At 38.6% G+C, this 19,792-nt stretch overlaps 2 protein-coding genes across 7 annotated transcripts; both read right to left on the bottom strand.

Moving 5' to 3' along the window:
- Window positions 1-125: 125 nt before the first annotated feature.
- cdc7 (cell division cycle 7 homolog (S. cerevisiae)) lies at window positions 126-4,824 on the bottom strand. The gene is made up of 12 exons (XM_026375463.1): window positions 4,617-4,824; window positions 4,243-4,330; window positions 4,025-4,111; window positions 3,746-3,881; window positions 3,262-3,355; window positions 2,841-2,983; window positions 2,292-2,622; window positions 1,967-2,074; window positions 1,643-1,818; window positions 1,357-1,439; window positions 1,033-1,182; window positions 126-881 (listed from the first exon to the last, which is right to left on the bottom strand). Exons 2-12 carry the CDS (start codon window positions 4,328-4,330, stop codon window positions 445-447), a joined length of 1,833 nt encoding a protein of 610 aa, XP_026231248.1. The 5' UTR covers window positions 4,617-4,824; the 3' UTR covers window positions 126-444.
- Window positions 4,825-5,468: 644 nt separating this feature from the next.
- Window positions 5,469-19,758, bottom strand: hfm1 (helicase for meiosis 1). Of its 6 annotated transcripts, none has more exons than XM_026375456.2 (39): window positions 19,643-19,758; window positions 18,069-18,229; window positions 17,861-17,976; window positions 17,249-17,552; window positions 16,357-16,694; window positions 15,891-15,932; window positions 15,706-15,776; window positions 15,440-15,572; window positions 14,913-15,064; window positions 14,689-14,766; window positions 14,371-14,526; window positions 14,068-14,268; window positions 13,828-13,916; window positions 13,645-13,688; window positions 13,398-13,499; window positions 12,646-12,791; window positions 12,180-12,274; window positions 11,914-12,047; window positions 11,766-11,813; window positions 11,592-11,672; window positions 11,413-11,504; window positions 11,125-11,231; window positions 10,975-11,022; window positions 10,740-10,837; window positions 10,530-10,664; window positions 10,249-10,334; window positions 9,943-10,026; window positions 9,647-9,804; window positions 9,414-9,517; window positions 8,735-8,917; window positions 8,562-8,627; window positions 8,301-8,425; window positions 7,696-7,778; window positions 7,453-7,577; window positions 6,720-7,031; window positions 6,457-6,538; window positions 6,234-6,324; window positions 5,922-6,058; window positions 5,469-5,743 (listed from the first exon to the last, which is right to left on the bottom strand). In XM_026375456.2, the coding sequence occupies exons 2-39, from the start codon at window positions 18,137-18,139 to the stop codon at window positions 5,698-5,700; spliced, it is 4,563 nt and encodes a 1,520-aa protein (XP_026231241.1). In that variant the 5' UTR covers window positions 18,140-18,229; window positions 19,643-19,758; the 3' UTR covers window positions 5,469-5,697. The 6 variants fall into 6 exon arrangements, with proteins under 6 accessions (XP_026231241.1, XP_026231242.1, XP_026231240.1 ...); XM_026375457.1 differs by lacking the exon at window positions 19,643-19,758 and adding an exon at window positions 19,579-19,622; XM_026375455.2 differs by lacking the exon at window positions 19,643-19,758 and adding an exon at window positions 19,013-19,220.
- Window positions 19,759-19,792: the final 34 nt, after the last annotated feature.

Below are 19,792 nucleotides of genomic sequence, written 5' to 3'. Positions count from 1 at the left end.
CCAGTTACTAATACATATTTTGCTAACTGTATTTTTACCTTTAAATGAGAATTGATGTAATCATGTCATTATTTTGAGACACATAACGTGTGCAATATAATGTTCTACTTAAAATTACTTTACATAGATATTTTGTTTGGCCTTTATTTAGAAAACACGGAGCGAGGCAGACTGTACAATTTAATAGGTATAAATAATCAATATAAGCCCTATTATATCTTACAAGCCAGTAATAAGTGTTATGGGAGCAGTGACAATAGTAAACATACTGCCAGGTCCCTGGCAGAATAAAAACATGTTTGAATTTAAAATGCATCCTCACAGTTTAGTCTACAACATAGCTGCCATTAAATAATGCATTTAAATTCTTCAATGCCATTATGTGGAACACATGGATATAAAACTCTCCAGCTAAGATTCCTGTTTCAGTGATAGTCTGTAGTTTCACAGGTCTCTAAACAACGGGTGCTGCAGGGCCTCAGCAGCTGTAATCCTGGTGGCAGGGTTCAGGTCCAGCAGCTGGTCCAGCAGGTCATAGGCTGCGTCAGGAACTCGGTCCCAGCCTCTCTCATCCTCCTCCACCTTGCAGTTTGTGTCTGAGCTCCGTTTAGTGGGACAAGTGGAGGTTTCTTTACTCCCAGAATATTTTGAGAGACTAGAAGAGAGAGACAGAGCAGTTTCACCTGCCTTATCTTTATGTTGGCCAAATGTTTCTTTAGTGGGACGGTGTGCAGGGGTTCCATCTTGGATTTTAAGATCAACAGTTGTGTGAGAGTCTCTGATGGTCTCATCATCTGGTGATGGCCTTCGTCCTCTCAGCGTCTCACAGAGTGTCCGGAGGTCCTGTCGAGGCAGCTCCCGACTGCACACCACAGCTTTGCCTGAATGAGTTGAATGATGATGAAAGCTACGTTACAAAGAGTCTTCTGGACTTTAAGGCAGCTGAATTCTTTCACCCTGCTCTGTCACAGTGACATTATACAAATATCTGTTTCTAGTATAAATAATAATAATAAACATAAGACTTCACACCAAAGGCCTTCGCAGCCTGGATGGTCTCTCTGGAGCCTCGTATGGTCATAATCTGAGTGAGAGCGATCAGGTCATCGCTGGCTTTGAAGAACGGGTAACGACCACTGAGCAGTGAGAGCAGGATCACACCAGCTGACCACACATCTATGGCTGCAGCACAGGAAGGTAAGACAGGAAGATGCAGGAGTTCACATTAGTGACAGTAAGATGTGCTTCTCTGCAATTTAGAAAACTTAAAAATAAAAGAATAACCAGCTCACTTGTGAGGAAAAAAAACAGTAAAACACACTGATATAGCAGCAGTAGAGTACCGAGAGTACCGACCTGTTCCTTGGTTGGGACACTTAGTGAGGACTTCTGGTGCTCTGAAGCCTGGAGTTCCAGCCCTTGGCGCCACCTGCTGCTTCCTTCAGTAAAAACAGCAACACAGAAATCAAACTTGTTTCACATAACAATTTTGGAGTTTTGTGTTTTAAAGTTAATGTCCTGGGTAGATTTAGTTTTATAGATGTCTGCTGTTTCTTAAATTTTTGACAATGACCTTGGACCAAGTTGTATTTCTGACTTGCGATGAATAAATGAAGTGTTCTATGTTTGGTTCTATTGTTACCTGGACATGCAGATGTTGCAAACACGGTCAGTCCGGTAGCAGTTACAGGTGAGGCCCTGCTGTACTGTCCTCTGAGGTTTCTGACTGCTGCTCTGAGTCCTGACTGGCAGGGATCCCCGGCTGGCTGAAGAGTACCTTCGGGCGGCTGGGTCCTCCGTTTTAGCTGACTTTACCAGCTGAGGAAAACCAGGAATACGAAATGAGTTTTTATGAAGTTAAAGCTAAAATACACAAATAGCCATGGTCACCGTTACATTTTAATCTCAATTATTACAAATACTGTGTGTTACTGAACTGTTACAACACAGGTGCAATTCTACTTACTTCTGTCTTAATGGCAGCTTGTTTAGTGGTGGATGGAGCTGGAGTGCAGCTGTTCAGGTTCCGCTCTCCAAACACGGGCCGTGGCACTTTGCGGAGTCCTGATAAATCCTAAATCAAACAAACATGGATGGCAGAATTGAGTTAAAATCAACACACTGGTGAAGGACAGAACCCAAACACAACACATATGCTTCAATTTAGCCGTCTAGAAAGTCCTTAGCCCTACTTCAGACTTGTGACACCCTGTGAACTTTTGAACCACAAACTTGCTGGACATTTAACAGAAAGACCATTGACGGTAATAAAATCATGTCAGTGCAGACACCTTTGTGGGTTTTGTGCGGGAGGTAGAGGTGGTGACAGAACGCGCTTTTTTAAGCAGTGCTTTCCGAGATGCTGAGGAAGATGTGGTGGTGGATGAGGAGGAGGAAGAAGGCGGTAAGGCTGTGGACTGCCGTGGAGGCAGAGTGAGTGAGGTGGAAACTGTGGTGGCAGTTTTGGGAAGGGCTTTAGGTGGTGCTTTGCTCCGCTGTGTAGTGTCTTGTTCCCCTGTAGACCCTCCACCTTTCTGTGATGGCCTCTGTCTCACCACCTTCAGCAGTTCAATCTGGGTGTCAGCTGTACCCTGAGCCAGGCCAAAGTCCACCAGTGCGTACCTGAACACACAAATACACATTTTAAACAGGGAAACAGAAAAAAATCAGTCCATACAGCATTTCTATAGCTGAGATAAGGTGGCCTTAGAACCCCCATCTGTTCTCTTTCACACCCCAAACACCAGCCAGAATTCAAAATGTCCACGTTAGATGGGTGTTACTAACGTAGAAACTTTTTATTAGCACTTGGAATTATACAGAGCACCCCCACTACTTACGTTTTGCTATTCCTGTTATAGAGGAAGTTGTTTGGTTTGATGTCTCTGTGAATGATACCAAACTGGTGGATGTGTCTGAGGGCCCTCAACAGGTGGTAGATGTACAGACGGACCTCTTCAAAACTCAATGACCCAATTATTTCCTGGTGAACAAATTTTTATTTGATCAAATTTACATCAGCAAACAATACAGATACTACATAAATAATGTTTTTTTTTAATATTATTTTGTTGCCTTTATTTCACAGTTGATAGACATGAAACAGTATGAGTATGATAAAAAAGTATGAAGCTCAAACTCAATCTGGGAACCTTGTGGTTATGTTATGGGGATGCAGCACACACCATATTCACCCAAAATTCTGAATGAAAAGCAGTAGCCGAATCCCTGGCAGAAAACTATTTGTGATGATGTACATACCACAATAGCTTGATGCTCCATGTAGGGCATGACAATCACCACGTGGTCCTCCTTCCTGAAGCAGTATGTCACCCCCATCACATTCTCTCTGCCTCTGTTAACAGATAAACAAGTGATTCACCGATTTCTCTGCTTATGTCATGCCAGTCTTGGCAGGTCACCTCCGAAAATCCTAATAAAAAAACTGAACGTACATACGTTCACATTCATGTATTCAAATGACTGTATTTCATGCTGCACATCTTGCCAAACCAGCCATCGATGTAGGTCCGGCTGAATCATGCAGAAGACAAATGAGGAGCCCACACACCAATTTTCTACAGCTTAAAAATAACCTTTATAAAAAACAGATTAACCTGCTATGAGAGATAATGGTTCTTTACATCATTATCCACTTTGTGAGCACAAACTCTTAGATTTCATATGTACCCTCAACCTACAATACATACAGTAGGTTTTAAACATAGAGTAATAGCAGACTTACCCAACCACAGTGAGACACTGAAGCTCTGCAGCAATGCGCGTAGGATGGCTGGTTGGGATGAGGTGTTTCAGTGCAAACATCTCTCTCCTCCCATCCCGCAACTGAGCTTCACCCAGGTAAACTGAGCTGAATGTACCTATTGCATTACATGTCAAACACATGCTCCAGTGAATACAACAAGGTAAGCAAGAAACTTCTGTATTATTCTTGTGACAAAAAGTTTCTCTTCAGAAAACACTATAAACTCCAAATCATGGACACAGTTGTGAGAGCGTTTACCTTCTCCGATTTTGTCTATGATGCGAAAAACCTTGGCCAACTGAGGAACAGCTTTGTAAAGGGACTCAATATCCATCTCAACATCCCCTGGGGGAAAAAAAAAACAACTTTGTTATAGACTTTCAGTGATTATTTTTTATTAATAACAACATGATTCTGATCTGCTGGCGCAATTATGCTGAAATACTGTGATTTAAGCCTGGAAGTCTCCAACTTACTTGAGACTTTGCTTTTCCTATAACTTCTGTCAGATTTGAAACACCCATTTGTGCTGATGGCATCAGTGCAGACAGGAGACGATTCCATCTGGAAGACACAGAAAAAATAAGAAACACCCCACTAAAGCTTTAAAAGATTAGGTTTTACAGTTTAGCGATTACATTGTCACTGTCAAACTAACTCAAGGAAGTAACATCAAACCTGACAGTGTATGGAGAACTGTAGTCACTTCATCAAGAAAGTGGTTATTGACAAACCAGCAGAGACTGAGACCGAGTGGCGCTAAGCTGAGCGCTGTTTGTCTTCCTCATGTTAGAGGAAGGATGTGAGCTCAAGCTAGCTAGCTAAAGTTTGAAGAGCCAAAAACACTTACCGCTTTAGTTGGTCGCAAAACACAACCGTTTCCCAAATATCCCTATCATAAAAACTCCATGTACTAATCAGCTACTGCTCCTTCGATGAAACATCAAATATATAACTCTCTCTGTCCAGAATACGGTGGATTAAAGTGTGCGCTGTCAGGCTGCAGCTTTTCCGCCAACAACAAACTCCGCGCTAAAAAGGTGACGTCAGAGATCTCGCGTTACATCGGTACAAATCTCGTGAGATCACGAAGCAGCCAGGAGCTTCTCGTCACGGCGACTGAATAAAAGTCATAATACAAAAAAACAATAATGATTAAGGAGTTAATAACACAGGTGAAAACACTACCTTACAGGATCTAATCATGAACTTAAAAGTTAAGAAATAAAAAAATGGAAAAAGTAAAACAAAAAAACAAAAAAACATTTATAGATTGTTTGTCTAACTGTAGATTGGTGAATTTCTAAAGTCTTTCCAGCTTTATATAAATCAACAATTCTTGATCAGAAATCTTCAGAAAGCTACTTTATAGCGAGGCACGGCTCACATAAGCACATTCTTCGCAACTCAAAAAGTTTTTTCTGTTATTATGTTGGGCGCATGATATTTTATGACAAATGAATGCTGAAAACCACAACATTTCAAAAAGCTCACATACTTTTTCATGCCACTGTGTATATGACACAAGAAATTGTATATGAACATTCAATTCCATTTAGAACAAATAATTAATAAGATGGATCAACCTACAGAGTAACATGTTTAACAATTAAAATATCCCAAGGTTTCTGATAATTAAACTACGAGCTGAGTTACATGTTGTTACATGTTCTTCTTTAATAATGCACTGTAACATCTTGTGAACCAAAACTTTATTTAATACATAAATCACAAATTATACCAGTAACAATTAGAACACACATTAGAAACTAGTTTTAAACAAGTTTTGCACAATATGAATATTTAATAACGTGACTTTAAATTAGCGCTAAAGTTTAAACAGTTTAAAGAAACATGAGAAAGACACTATGTTAATGACATTTTAATTCCAGAGTTTGATAATGACATATTTAATTGCATAAGTAGTATGTCTAAAATATACCATCAAATATTCCAATGAAAGCTTCCTCCTCTTTGCTGTTGATGAAGAATGTAGTGTAAAACATGTAAAACAGAGGGAAATTATCTTATTAATTATTCAGGGGATATGTTCACTTTAGTAAACTGCAGATACAGTATGATTATGTTGTAAATTTACTAAAGAATATCTTGTAATAAGTCCAAATACAACCCTGGTAATTGTATTTCACTGCACCTTTTGTTGCTGGTGTTGGTTGAGACACCCCTTGTTGTGAAGAAATCAAAGCTTCTGGGCGCTGATGCCACACGTGTCTGATTGAGGAGATTTTCTGCAGTTTTTACTGTGATCTCTTCACTGAAGATGTTTGGTCTCTGCACAAGGAGACAAAGAAAGTGTGATGTGCAAAATAACTGACTACCAACGAGTAATGACTTTCATTTTAACAAAGTTAAGCAACTTTCATAAAGCACAACCTAGTTAACTAATCAAATAAATGTATGAACACTGCTCATAAATACTGGTCATACAAATCAAATCAAAAACAACCTTTTTATTACAGTCAAGTGTGATTCTGTTCTCTGTGACTGGTGAGGGTCTGACTCTTCTTATTTCAGGACTAAAAGTAGATGAGATTGACCTAAAACACAAAGATATGCCAAATGTTTGAACAAAATTTCAGCAACTCTGCATTTTTCATATTTCAAGTTATTTAAATTCTGTTTTTGAAACAAATAATTGGAAATAATATAAACTTTCTTTCTGAACTTACCTCAGTGGTGTCATGCCAGTGGTTATACAGGGTTTGACTTGTGAGTGACAGATAAATAGTGGTGCTGATGTAGCAGCAAAGCCTACACAAAAAAAATGTGAAAAAAAATGTTTACCACAATACTAACAATGGTGGAGGAATAATCAATCATCATCAGGCTTGTAGCAAGATATCCAAAGCAGACTAAAACACAACTGTAACTAATTATAACACATGAAAACACTCATTTTAAACGTGTCTCTCAACAAAGACCTTTACGTTACCTGGCATGTTAAACTCTCCAGACTGCTGCATCTGAGGTTTATCAATAGTTGTATGTGAGATTAACGGTGTCTCACTGGCATTCACCAAGTTCTCGTCATCAAAGTCGCCCCAGTCGTCCCATTCATTTCCAAGGTCAAAGCTGACTGTTGGGACTTGTGAGGGTGCAGTAGTTTCACAGTGAGCGTCCAGGTCCGTTACCACAGAGGATTTCTTTGAGTGAGCTGAGTTGGTTGTATTGATCTGGTTTAGACGGTGTTTAGGGTTTTGATTCAGGCCAACACTGAAACCGGGATTTATCCACGCTGAGGAACCTAAACACAGATTAATTAAAAAATTGATGACTTCATCATAAAATGTTACCACAATACAGGTTCTGTCTGATAGAGATTCTTGTATTTTGAAAAATACCATATACTGTATGGTTGTTCTTTTTTTTTTTTTTTTTGCATGTTTTCAATTAAAAGATACTTTAAAGCTGTCATGGTATAGATTGTTATATTGGACAAAATGATGCTGATATACAATCTTAATTCAAAGATTGCTGATATACATATACTGTGCTAACATCAACATTTAATTTAAATACATTTTAATATAAATCATCATATGTTGTTGTGTTTTACTGTCTCTGTTAACTAAAACGAACGAGAGAACGACAGAGACAAAAAGATAGTGGGTCACAGATCATGTGATTGTTAAACTCTAGAATAATGAGGAATGTGTGGAGCTCACAATCATTTTCACTGTCTACGTCGTCCAGCTGAATTTCATTTGACAGCTGAACACTGTCTTCCCCTGTCAGATCCACAGTCTCAGTGTGAGGTCTCACTGAAGAATCATAATGATTTGTCACAGACCTTCAGAGAAAAAAACCAGGACCAACCTTAATGTAACTAAGAATCAGGCCTTCAAATTTCAATAAAACCATATTTTTATTGTTTATATTTTGTTGTTGTTGTTGCAGTAGTGACATACCATGACGCTCTGGGGAGCTTCTCTCTGGATTTGTGAGCAAACTCCTGCATGTTGACAGCCGAAGACTCCGAACTCATTTTCATCTAAGGAAATAGAACAGAGCAACACATATTTGGCCTAATAATACAGAAAGACTTTATATTTATGTGTACTTCGAACCAAAAATATATATATATTTTTTGTTTGTCAAAGTGTAGTTTACCTTAGTCACAAAGATTTTGTAATTTAGTACAGCACTATAAAAACACACATTGTACATGAAGCTTGTATATTTATATTATTTATATTTAATTTATAGATGCTGAGTGATAGCTCCATCAAGAGTTTAGGATAAAATGTGTTTAGAGACACACATTCTTTTATATGTGCATATTCCACATGTGTAGATATACTAATATATAACCATTTTAGTAGAGCTCATATTCTAGTACTATACTAGTCCAACATAATCATTGATACATATATACTAATTGCTATATATCATATATATAGTTTCATGTGGTAGTTATATTACTTATACTCTATGCTATATATTGCTATAATGTTAAGGGCACATGATGCAGGCTCTGACAGATATCAAAAGTCATTTCTGCTGCATTCCTCACCTTGAGTCGTTTGACAGGAGTCTGTGTGAGTGTGTCACGCCTGCTCCTCAGGTCTTTTAAATAAGAAGAGAAACTGGATTCTTGACTCACTGACCTCTTATGAGCCACAGACACACCTACTTTGCCTTGGGAAAAGACATATGCACTGTGATTGTCATACTAGAGGAAGAATACCTCTATAATCAGGAAAAGCATGCAAAGCAATAAAATATAGAGATACACAAATGCTCAAAAAGACAGGAAAAAGTGGGGGGTACTCACAGCAGTCGTGGCCACACAGGTCCTTATTCTTGCAAAAATGGTTGCACTGTCTTTTACTGCCTGAATCTGAACATAGTTTTCACATTTAAATAGAGAAGAGAAAAAATATGTTAAATGTAAATCAGCCTATGAAGAGATCATCCAGTTACAGTTATAATGCTACAGTGTAGTGCCTTGGTCTGTAGCAAGCTTGACATTTTGTTTCTGAGGTGCAGCCTGATCTGTGGACTGTGATTTCAGTGCAGATTGGTGTAATCTCTGTCCAGTGGGATCATGTGTGTTGTATAGATTATCAGTCCCAAAACTCCTGGCTCCAGAGTAGTACACATTGAACTTCTGTTGGATGTCAAAGCCCACTACAAGAGAGAAAAAGTCAATAATTACAGTAAATATATGCCTGTCCTGCTTATGTAACATATAATGTTGTGGCTAATACAATGTGTAGACAGGCTGCTGAACTTTAAAAGAAATTGAATTATATCACAATCAGCTTTCTATAAAGCCATATAATATATAACATTCTATTAATATAATTAACTATGTGTATATTTTAATGTATTATATTTGCCCCAATAAAAATGTAATAATCAAATAATTGTCTAATTGATCTTGACACAGTTAGACTTGTTTCACAGTGACATACATACTTTAAAACTAAAGAAAAAATGGTCACATGAGCAACAAGGATTGCCTTTCACAACAAATGTCATACAAAAGGCATAATTTATTTAATAAACCCATTAGTGAACAATGTACTATTACTCCCGTCTATAGTTTATGTACTATGCAGTTAATTTGTAAATACTGTGATTGTATTTCTGTGTTAAAGGTGTGTGCATTTCCATGGTTTACCATATTCTGAGCTGATTAGATTGACACTGATCTCCTCTCCTTTGGAGGCCTTTGCCACGTCAATTTTCTTTGACCAGCTACCACACTTCAACAGCACCAGGTCACTAAAAAATAAAGAAGAGGATATCTGCAAAAAATCCTTATTTTGTAAAATCTTTAAACCAGGTTCTGGCTTCCTTTACATTACTGAGAAAGCAAATAAAACATAAAGCAGGAGCATTTTTCTTTCTCACGTGAGTTTCTGCAGGAAGACCACATTGTTGTCAGAGTCTCCGATGATCACAGACACATAGTGGTGGTCTTGAGCTGTTCTCTTGGACAGCACCTGTGCTTGGTTTTTCACTTTCACTTTTACCACAATCTCTGCTGTAGCACAACTGTACCTCGGAAGCTACAAAGTACAACAACTTAGATGAGTAACTATGAAGAACAACATAGCAGCTCAATGAAACCTCACACACAACAATGAAAAGGTAGAATTACATTACTAAAGCAATGTGCTTTAATACCATTCTGCAGCACCCTTTACCTGCTCCAATGTAACTTCATATTTCGGGAGATGAATGACAGATTCTCTGATCTGGTTTCCAAAAGGCGGATGTCGGTTGAGGATCTACATAAAAGTTTTGAGGTTACTAAGAGTTCCATAGCTTATCTAAATTCTTTACACAGTTATTATTTTTTATTTATTTTGTCACCAGTTTTTGCAGATAAATCGTCCATTAGCTCCTGTTACACTAACATTAGATTGTGGCGTCTTTAAGAGCCAAAAGGATGGTTAGGTTAAACGCTTCGAGATACAAATGTGTTTACTTTAAATATTTCATATACTTACAAGCTCAAGCTCTCTGGGGTTGGTTTGTTCTATTTTGTTGAAAGTGGTGAGTCCAGCATTGACCATGGCAGTTGACAGAGTCTGGCCTGAAATACACAACATATTATTAACAAATTATCAAAATGTAAAGTATCTAACAGAGAAGAGGCTTAGTTTATTATTGACTGTGGCCCTTTTATATCTCAACAACAACAATATGTGGGCAAAAAACAATAAAACAGTATTTACTAAAGTTTATCGATATTTTCTTAAAACCCTAATGAGCATATCAATGTATCCACCTATCTTCTCCAGCTGTTTGGAGACATAAGGAGAGTTCTCCCAAAGCTTTGACCTGAAGCACTTAGCCAGGATGAGGGCGTTGAGTACAGCTGAAAAGCCCATCTTGGATTGCTGACTCAGAAACTCTGACAGGCCTAATTGGGAACAGAACAAAGAATCTAGTTAGAGAGCACTTTGTTTCTTGCTTGCCCCTGTTCTACCATACATACACTTGCTGATGCGCATCCCATTCCTGAAGATTTTTGCTGTGTCCTGTACAAGTCCAAACTCTTGAATTGAGATGGACCCCAACTGAGCCTGAATCAAGCTTAAGAACAGATAACAGAAAAGACAAGACAGTCCAAAAAGAAAATCCATATTTGCTTTATTTATGCATACAAATTTAAAAGTAGTAATTTGAATTTTGATTCTCCAAAGCACAGATCAAAGAAACCTGAAACCTACCAGTTCACTTTCATCTCACTGGTTTTAATTTTTCCCTCCATTGGAAACCTGGAAAGATGGTTTAGGGTCATTTACAACTGCTCGTGGCTACCTGCACCATTATGATTTTCACACCCATGAAAATCTATCAAACGTAGATATGTTCCTGACCTGATTGTGACCCTGTTCTTGTCCCTGTTTAAAGTGTTCAAAGGCCTCTTCTCATTCATTCTCAACTGAATATCGCTGAACTCTCTGCTCTTTGACATCAACTCAATCTGGACATAGAACAATTTCAGATCTAAAATCTTTTTTGACCAATTCAATGTAACATACAGTATTAGGTTTATTAATTGTATTTCTTTTGGTGGAAATCCAGAAAAACAAGACAAATTGCTCCTACATCTACTGTACATGTTATAAAATACAAATACAGTGTGTTAGTACTATGACACCTACCAGGTCAGATAGGTTTTCAGTGCCAGCCACTTTGCTGAACTGTTTCATTGTGTCAAAGGCGACACAATACCTCGCCATCAACTTGCCCGCCTCTGTAAGGGACAAAAACAAACTACAGTAAAATAAACTAAAGGGAATGCAACAGGTATTTTCCCATCAATTTAAACTGTACACTCTACCTGTTGGTTTGATGTTGATATCCTCATCCATGTTGATCAGACCAATGGAAGACAGAGAGTTGAGGTTTTTCAGACATAGTTCTGAAGAGCATTGGAGAAAAAGCAGTAATTTTAAACAAAAACAGTGGAATACTGTTAGTATAGCAATCATACTTGATAACAGCTGTGACCCACCTTGCAATTTAGCTTCAATTCCAAATCTGTCTAAGTCAGCAGAGAAACCTGAAAGTGGAGTTGAATTACACTGTACTAACTTGTTTTACACAAAGAAGCTGAAAACTAATCCTGACACAAATCCATTTTGGTATATTTGTGCTCTTACCATAGTGTGTGGGGTTCTTGAGGGCTCTGATGTAGAGAAAGGTGGAGCGTATCCAGTCCAGAGCCATGTTGACATCACTGATAGTTTGGAGAACAATCTCAGCATTCAAGTGCTCCACCAGGTGACCGTGTAAGCTAGGGAAACAGGCTATGTTACCTCATATTCAACTGGATGAGTTCTCTCTTCTAAGACAGAAACAGTAAGACAGAATAACAAAGAGTGAGAAGAAGGGGTAAAAATATTTGAGCTGTCAAACAGTACCGTACCTGCTCTCAATGATTTCCATCCCGTTCATAAGTTTCATATACTTGTCTTTGGTTTGCATCTTTGTCATAATCACTGCAGTTGCTGATGTGTCAAACTAAATAAACAAAAGGCAAACATGGTTATTATCTTGTGCATCATACTAAAACTAGATTAGATATAGATCAGATCACATTTTATGACAAATTAATGCAGAAAACCATGAAATTCCAAAAGGTTCACATGCTTTTTCCTGTTACTGTATCTTTCTTACTTCACTTATTGAATTTAAGCAAATGTGAAGTTCATAATAGTTTCACATACCTGCAAGTTAAAAAATTCAATGATGAAAATCTACCTTGTGGCAAAGTGGTAATTCCCCTAGTAAAACCACATATCAGTTTTGTGGTCCTTAGATCTTTGTGCTATAGGAGGTAAGAAAATGAATCAGGTATTCCAGTATTACTGTAGTTGCTGTAGTGCATTTACCTGTGGTCTTCCTGCGCGGCCGATCATCTGCAACAGGTCAGCCTCACTGTATTCTTCACAGGAGCCTCTGACATACTGCATGGTCGACTTGATCACCACCAGATGAGCTGGCAGGTTCACTCCCATGGCCAGTGTCCTGGTTGTAACTAAGATATTAGAAATCAGACACATGAGCCAGAAACATTCAGTGAAATTGTACCAGCAGCTGCTAACAGTATGTGTTAAGAGATTGTGGTTCTAGGTATATTTTTGATCAAACAGGCATCAGTAAGTCAGTATACAAACTGTATCGGTGCATCAGCTTTATAAAACAATACTGGCCCAATTATTGTCTCTGTTTGCTTATTATAAATGCATAGTCTGTGCCATATAATGCAAGGGCAAATTTAGAAATAAAGGTTTTATAGTCACACTTGTTAGGTATAATAGTGGGGAGAAAAATTCTGCATAATGCTATTAGTCCAAAGAGATACCATTATGAGTTTCTAATTAATACATTCTGCATATTATATTACCATTAAACAAGCATTTTTATTACCTTTTGACATCTGTGTAGATACAAAGCTTAAGCTGAGGCATATTATGACTGAAATAACGGCTCAAGTGTTGAAATTTATGACACTTGTTTTTCCTGTTCATGTAATGAAACATTACACCAAAAATAAAACCACAGGATTGTGTTGCAGGATTATATAATCTCCCATCCATTTACAGTAAATAATCAGCACAGAAAAAAACTGTGAAAGACTCACAGAGGACGGGCAGGTCTCCCAGTGTGAAAGCTTCCTCTATCAACTTCCTGTCAGACAGGTCAACTCCTGCATGGTGGTAACCTACTCCTAACATGACCAGTTCTGCCCAACAACACAAAGTTATTATTACAGTTTATAATTAGAGTTGTGATGAAATTCATGTGTGTTATTTTATTAGTTGGACAAATTAAACCGTGCCTGATCCATCCATATTGTGTATATGTTAATGCGTCCCTAAAAAACATACCTTTCAGTTTTGAATCCAGAATAGCGTTTGCATATTTCATCAACCTGTTGTGGATACAACCGTAACAATAACAGTTCAAGCTGTCAGTTCAATAAACCAAAACCGGAACAAAAACAAAAGAAAATTATCTTATCAATACTTGGCTACACATGATCATGTAATTACACAGGTAATATACAGTACCTTTGCTTGTGTTCAATGCTCATGATGAACCTAGCATCCTTTGACAGAATTGCTGCTGACTGCTGGGCTCCTTTCCTTGTAGAGCAAAACTAAAAAAATGGCCCCTTATCAAATCATGAACCAACCAAACACAATTGTCATTATTAAACTGATTATATTAGAAAATTAAAAAGAAAAGCAGCAATATGTACAAAACAAAAACCAAAAAAACAATTAAGAGTTTGTACACAATACACCCACCACAAGGGCGGGCTTCTGGTCAGAGTAGGTTTGAATAATGTTGGCCATCTTGTAACTGAGTGACAAGTCAAACTTAAACTCTGTTTGGTTTATGCTGTAGGGGAATCCCAGCACCAACTTCCTAAGCTTCACTGGACGGTGGCTCTCATCCATATCCAGATATGTGGCTGGACCACTTTCATTAGACAGCCAGTCTGCTATCTAATAACAGGCAGAAAAACCAGGCTACTGGTTTATACAATAGATACAGTGCAAACAGATACAGGAGGAAGTGGAAACAGACTCTCTTTGTCAGTTACTTACATCAGATATGTTGGGTATAGTGGCTGATGCAGCCACAAACCTCATAGAGAGGTCTGCCTCTGGATTATGTGCTGTCCTGTACGTATGCACAGCTTTCATTCTGCTAACCACCACCTCCAAGGTGGCACCCCGGGTCTCATCTTTCACCACGTGCACCTGGATAAACAAAATGTTGCCTTCAGAAACATCTCAAAGGGTCAACACAGATATTGGCATGTAAATAAAATAAAATGAATGAATGAATACCCCTGTAAATACAGTAATAACTGAATACAACATAATGTGGACACTGAAAAATTGTCTGAAAAACACACTGACCTCGTCGATAAGGAAGAGCCTGACTAGCTGCAGCAGACAGTTATCCTTCCATTTTCTTGTCATGCTATCCCATTTTTCCTGAAAAAAGACAAATACAAATACATTAATTAAAGTAACATCAGAATGAAAGCAAAACTTGGAATTATATTTTAATGTTGCCTCTAATCTTTCCTCTCCTTCTACATTTGTTGCATTGAACTGAGATGCAGTGTAGTGTCACACACCGGCGTAGTCAGGATGATGTGTGAGTCCTGAATCTCAAAGAAGTCATCAATCTCTGTGTCACCTGTCAATTCCTTACAGTTCAGACCCAGGGGACCAAATTTCTTCTTCCAGCTTTCAAAGCACTGACTGCAGAGAGCTTTAATAGGGGCCACTGGAAAAAACAAACAACTCACTTTTGTGCCTTAGAAACAGCCTAAATCTATGAGGGAAAAAAATCCAACCATACTGGAAAAGTTACACATGAGCAAATCAGTCAAGACAAAGGCCCCAGCCTATGATTACAGCCAGGTGTATTATGTCAAAACAGTGGCTTTGTTTCTACTGTGTATAGAATTTCATTTGCTTCCCTGAATTTTGAGCATAAAAGCTAACAAAGCATGTAACAGCACAAGTTTTGTTTATAGTGGCAAGGGGATTAAGCAGGGAAGTAAATCTGAACAGTTTTGTGTTTTAATCCACAGCAACAGAAAAACAATGTGCCACAGCTTTAATGTCATTTTAACAGTTTATATAATACTATGCTCACTATAGACAGCTTTGACGTCTCTCCAGGGCTCTGAAGTCTCCATTAGCAGGCGAATGATGGCCAGCTCAAACAGCACTGTTTTACCAGATCCGGTAGGAGCGCATGCCACAAAGTTTTTACCCGTGTACAGAACCTGTGAACAAACCAAACATAAAAATATGCAAGGAGACCCTGCCCAGTCACAGTTCTAACAGGTTAAAACAAGAGAGTTAATACAACCATAATAATGAGCAATATGTTTATGAATGCCTTTGTATAATGCTTACATCATCTAGTGCTTTGGACTGAACATAGTTGAAAAAGGGGAACTCGTTGAAGACGGATCTGAACTTAGCTGCTGTGTTTGCATGATTGAGTAAATCAAACCACATCAGTTGTGAAAGTGCATTTCTATAGTATTACAGCTCAAACGTTTAACAATTCTAACTTGCACAACAACAATAAAGGATACGGATTTCAGAAACAGGACGCAAAACCTCAGAGCCAGAAGAACCTAGAATGTGTTAAAAACAAATATCAGACTTCAGAATCTCATGGCCAATGATGATATCATGTTTATTATGTTATTATAACACCTAACATCTTGTAGGTTATACCATCATGGGACTGTGTTTTTAAATGAAACTTCCAAAATGAAGATAGACTACAAGGCTTCTCCTGGCTCTACTGCTTCTACTGATCTAGCCACCACCTAGTGACCAGAATGCTTCATTACAGTGGAATGGTCATTGGGGGGAGCTCACCTCATTTCACCTCATCACACCTAAACACATTGTGGCAGCTGCTGCCATGGCTAGACATAGGCATATTCATTAGCATGCAACACTTTACAAAAGCAATATGAGTGGTATTTAGTAAACCAGTCATAGACTGAAAGCACAGTGCATGTCTGTGACTGTGTCCATGCAGTGTAGCACCTTGTATGCAGAGCGGCTGAGGCATCAAGGGTGGAACGAAGGCTCTCTTTGTGCCCTTGTCCTGCATTTTTGCATGTGGTGCCTGCTGTGGGGGTCGGCCAGTAGCTGCAGATGAGCCCAGTGAAGGGGGTGAGAAGGGGGGCTGTGGGGGGAAAGGAGGAACTGCCTGCCTGACTGTCGCCTGTGGCGGCTGAAGAGGAGGAGGCACTGTCGCCATGGTAACCTGACTGAGAAAAGTTTTAGGTCTGGATGCTGTCTGGCTGCTGCTGCCTCTGCTACTGAGGTCATCTGTGTTTGACGAGTCACCTCCATTGTTTAACACCTGAACCTTGAAAAGGCTGATGTGGGAGGAAGGAGAAGATATGGTGGGAATAAAGATTTGAGAAGACAAAATGGGGAAAGATTTTGTTGGCTGCTGAAAGCCCAGGTAATCTGGCCTTTGGCAACAAGGTTAACATGTAGGAGGGTGTTTTAGCACCTTGACGTATTCTTCTAATGAACTGTACACTAAAATAATAACCAAGCCTTTTGGTTGAGTCATGAATCACTGCAGCTTATTGTGGATTTTAACAATTTTAGGGATTAAAGAGTGAATCAGCACGGCATTTTTGGACATCACAGAACTGTTGGCTTATAGTGGACGTATATTGTGCTAATTTATGCTTCTTTTTTTAAAATATGTTTGCATCTGCCTGCAAGTAACACAAATCCATGTTGACCTTCTTGTTATGACTATGCCTTACCAACTCAACGCTACATATCATTAGGCAACAGTTTGAAATCAGAAAATCATTACTGCTTCCAAGTGAAGATTTCTTCCCAAATTTCAAAATATGCACTAGAGGGACACAATCTGAAAACAAAGTTCACACATAAATGTCTTGACACTTGCCTTCTCCGGAGAGGTGGGCTTTTGCTGCAGTCCAGAGAAAAACACATCTTACTCATGATGTTCACACTACCAGATTCCTGTGGGGTTTCATCTCTGCATCTGCCACCCTGAGAGTAATCCCTAAACTCTTCAACTCGCCAAAGGTCATCGCATCTGCTGATGCTGTTGCTGCAACCTAGAGTCTCCTCAATATCTTTGTCATCATTGACAAAACTGTAAGAGCAGCTGATTTGTGATGGTAAGTCCTGAAGACTAGCTGAGCCTTTAATTGGAAGCACAAACTTCTTGGGGTTCTGTGAGAAACCTGAGTATTACAGAAAGGTGGAAAGGGAACTTCATCAAACTAAGTAGTTAATAGCCATAATTTGAGCTTTTGATGGGGAAAACTATGAAAAAAAATTGACAACAGGAAATGTACAATGACTAAAAGAACACACCATAAGACGCAGATCCCAGTTTGTTCATGAAGGTCAAGGAAAATTGTGAAAGCTATCAAGTATATTCAAGCTATCATATCAGTGAGTCACACAGTTAAATTTAGTGGGCCAAATACTGAACAGTTTACTCAAGTCAAGTGAAAAGGAATTCTCCCTAATCCAGAGCACAACATACTGTTTAGGGCAGAAAGAGACTCCGTCTCCTGCTGCAAATCCTGAGTGGCTGGAATCTGAGAAAGGGATGGAGGTACTTCCAGCTGCCATGGGCTGGCCTCCTGGTGCAGTGGCTTTCTGTGAAATACATTCCAGGAGGGAAAACATTGACACAGCTGATAGAGGAAGAAAGGATGAAGGGATAACGTGAGTTATCTTGCTGTACCCACACTTTGTGGACAATGGGTTTCTCGAAAAAAAGACTGTCCAGGGACGAGGTATAGCCACTGGAGTCCAACATCTCATTAGCTCATGTAGAGACGCACACACACATCTGAAGGCAATGAAGGGGTGTTGTCAGTCACTATGAATCTTGGTTGGTGACAATTGTCTTAAAGAAAAAACAAACCACAGATACTTATATGGATGCAAATACTAATATCACATATATTTGTATAGCTATGCATTTTAGAATAAAATTTCTATTTGGCTGAAATTAATTTGGGGATTAAAAGAAATGAAATGAAAACATTTTGCTGCAACCTTGCTGCTTCTTTGATTTGAACACAGCTAACAAAACAATATACCTACAATCTGCCTAAAAATAGTTGGTTAGAGACCACAAATGTATAGTCCAGGTTGGTTTTACTTCTCAAGCTGTGGTATTAACCATAGTTACACCTGAATTAAGCAGCAGATGGATTTATACTAATAAGAACTAAAGAGAAAATCATTTGATTTTCAGTTTATTGAAAACAAAATGAAATCTATGGCAAAGATATATATGAACTATACTACATTCACGCCAGTTAGCAATTATGAGCATTTAGCTAATACACACAATTATAATAGCACCAATAGCACATTTGTAAATCTAAACATGTCTAGGTTACTGAATAGGCAGCAAGAAAAAGGTTTTGTCTCTTTTATTTTGGCATCATATGTGATGTAGGCAGCTAATGTTATGTATCTCCTAGTCAAATGTGTAATGTTTAGTAACTATGACACTAGAAATGGTGGAAATAACTGGAGTTTGCTAGGTTTAGCTGTTGGCTAGTAGCATTCAAACATGAAAACATTTTATAACCCAAGATTATAAATGAGTGTTAGCCGGTAGTTTTACAAACGACAGTTGTCATTTTCAAAGTTGTCTTAATTTTCTTTGTGTACCCACCTGAGATCATCTGTCCATTTTCTCTGAATATTTCAACTGGTTGTGACCTCGGCTGAGGTCAGAGGGTGACCCTTAACCTTAATTTAGTTAGCACGACATGGTAACAACTTCATTAAACTTTAGTAACACGAGCACTTCTCATGTCGACTAACGACGACATAGGCAGCTCATTTATTTAAGATATTAGCTACAGTAGGCTAAATGTCACCCAATGTAAGTAACTAGGCCACTAAAACAGATGTTTACACTGGGAATGATTTTTACTTTGTGAAGTGTGTGTTTAATCACGGTGTTTCTTATTTTCACAGGCTCTAAAGTGGGAACCGAACCGGCTAATCACCGGCTACAAGAGCAACAAAGACCTGAGAGGACAACCATGGGGGATATTGGTAACATCTCTCCTGAGCTGCCACACAATTCGTGTCTGTGCGTCCACTGACAAGTTTAAATTGCTTAAACAAATATGTCCTTTAAACAGAAAAGCTGCCAAACAGCAAGTGAATTTTCTCTCCATTTTGTCTATTAAAACGATGATTAACCGCCATCAACCTAAAAAAATCTCTTACCCAAAACAGATAGTCATTAACTCAGGTTTTCTATGCCTCCTATCTGGAACGAACCATTACAAACCTTTCGGGGGAACATGGCGCCGACTCGTATCATTACCGTGCCGAAATTACACAAGACGGTGGATTCAGTAGCTATCCAACCATAGCTGTTTCGTAAAATAAGCACAGACCCAAACATAATTTCGGAGCATTTTGTTGTTCTGTCCCTGTA

This window comes from Anabas testudineus, chromosome 17 (assembly GCF_900324465.2).
Source record: "Anabas testudineus chromosome 17, fAnaTes1.2, whole genome shotgun sequence".
NCBI classification, from domain to species: domain Eukaryota; kingdom Metazoa; phylum Chordata; class Actinopteri; order Anabantiformes; family Anabantidae; genus Anabas; species Anabas testudineus.
The sequence above is the reverse complement of the archived record's forward strand: the minus strand, read 5'-3'. Positions and strand labels throughout refer to the sequence as shown.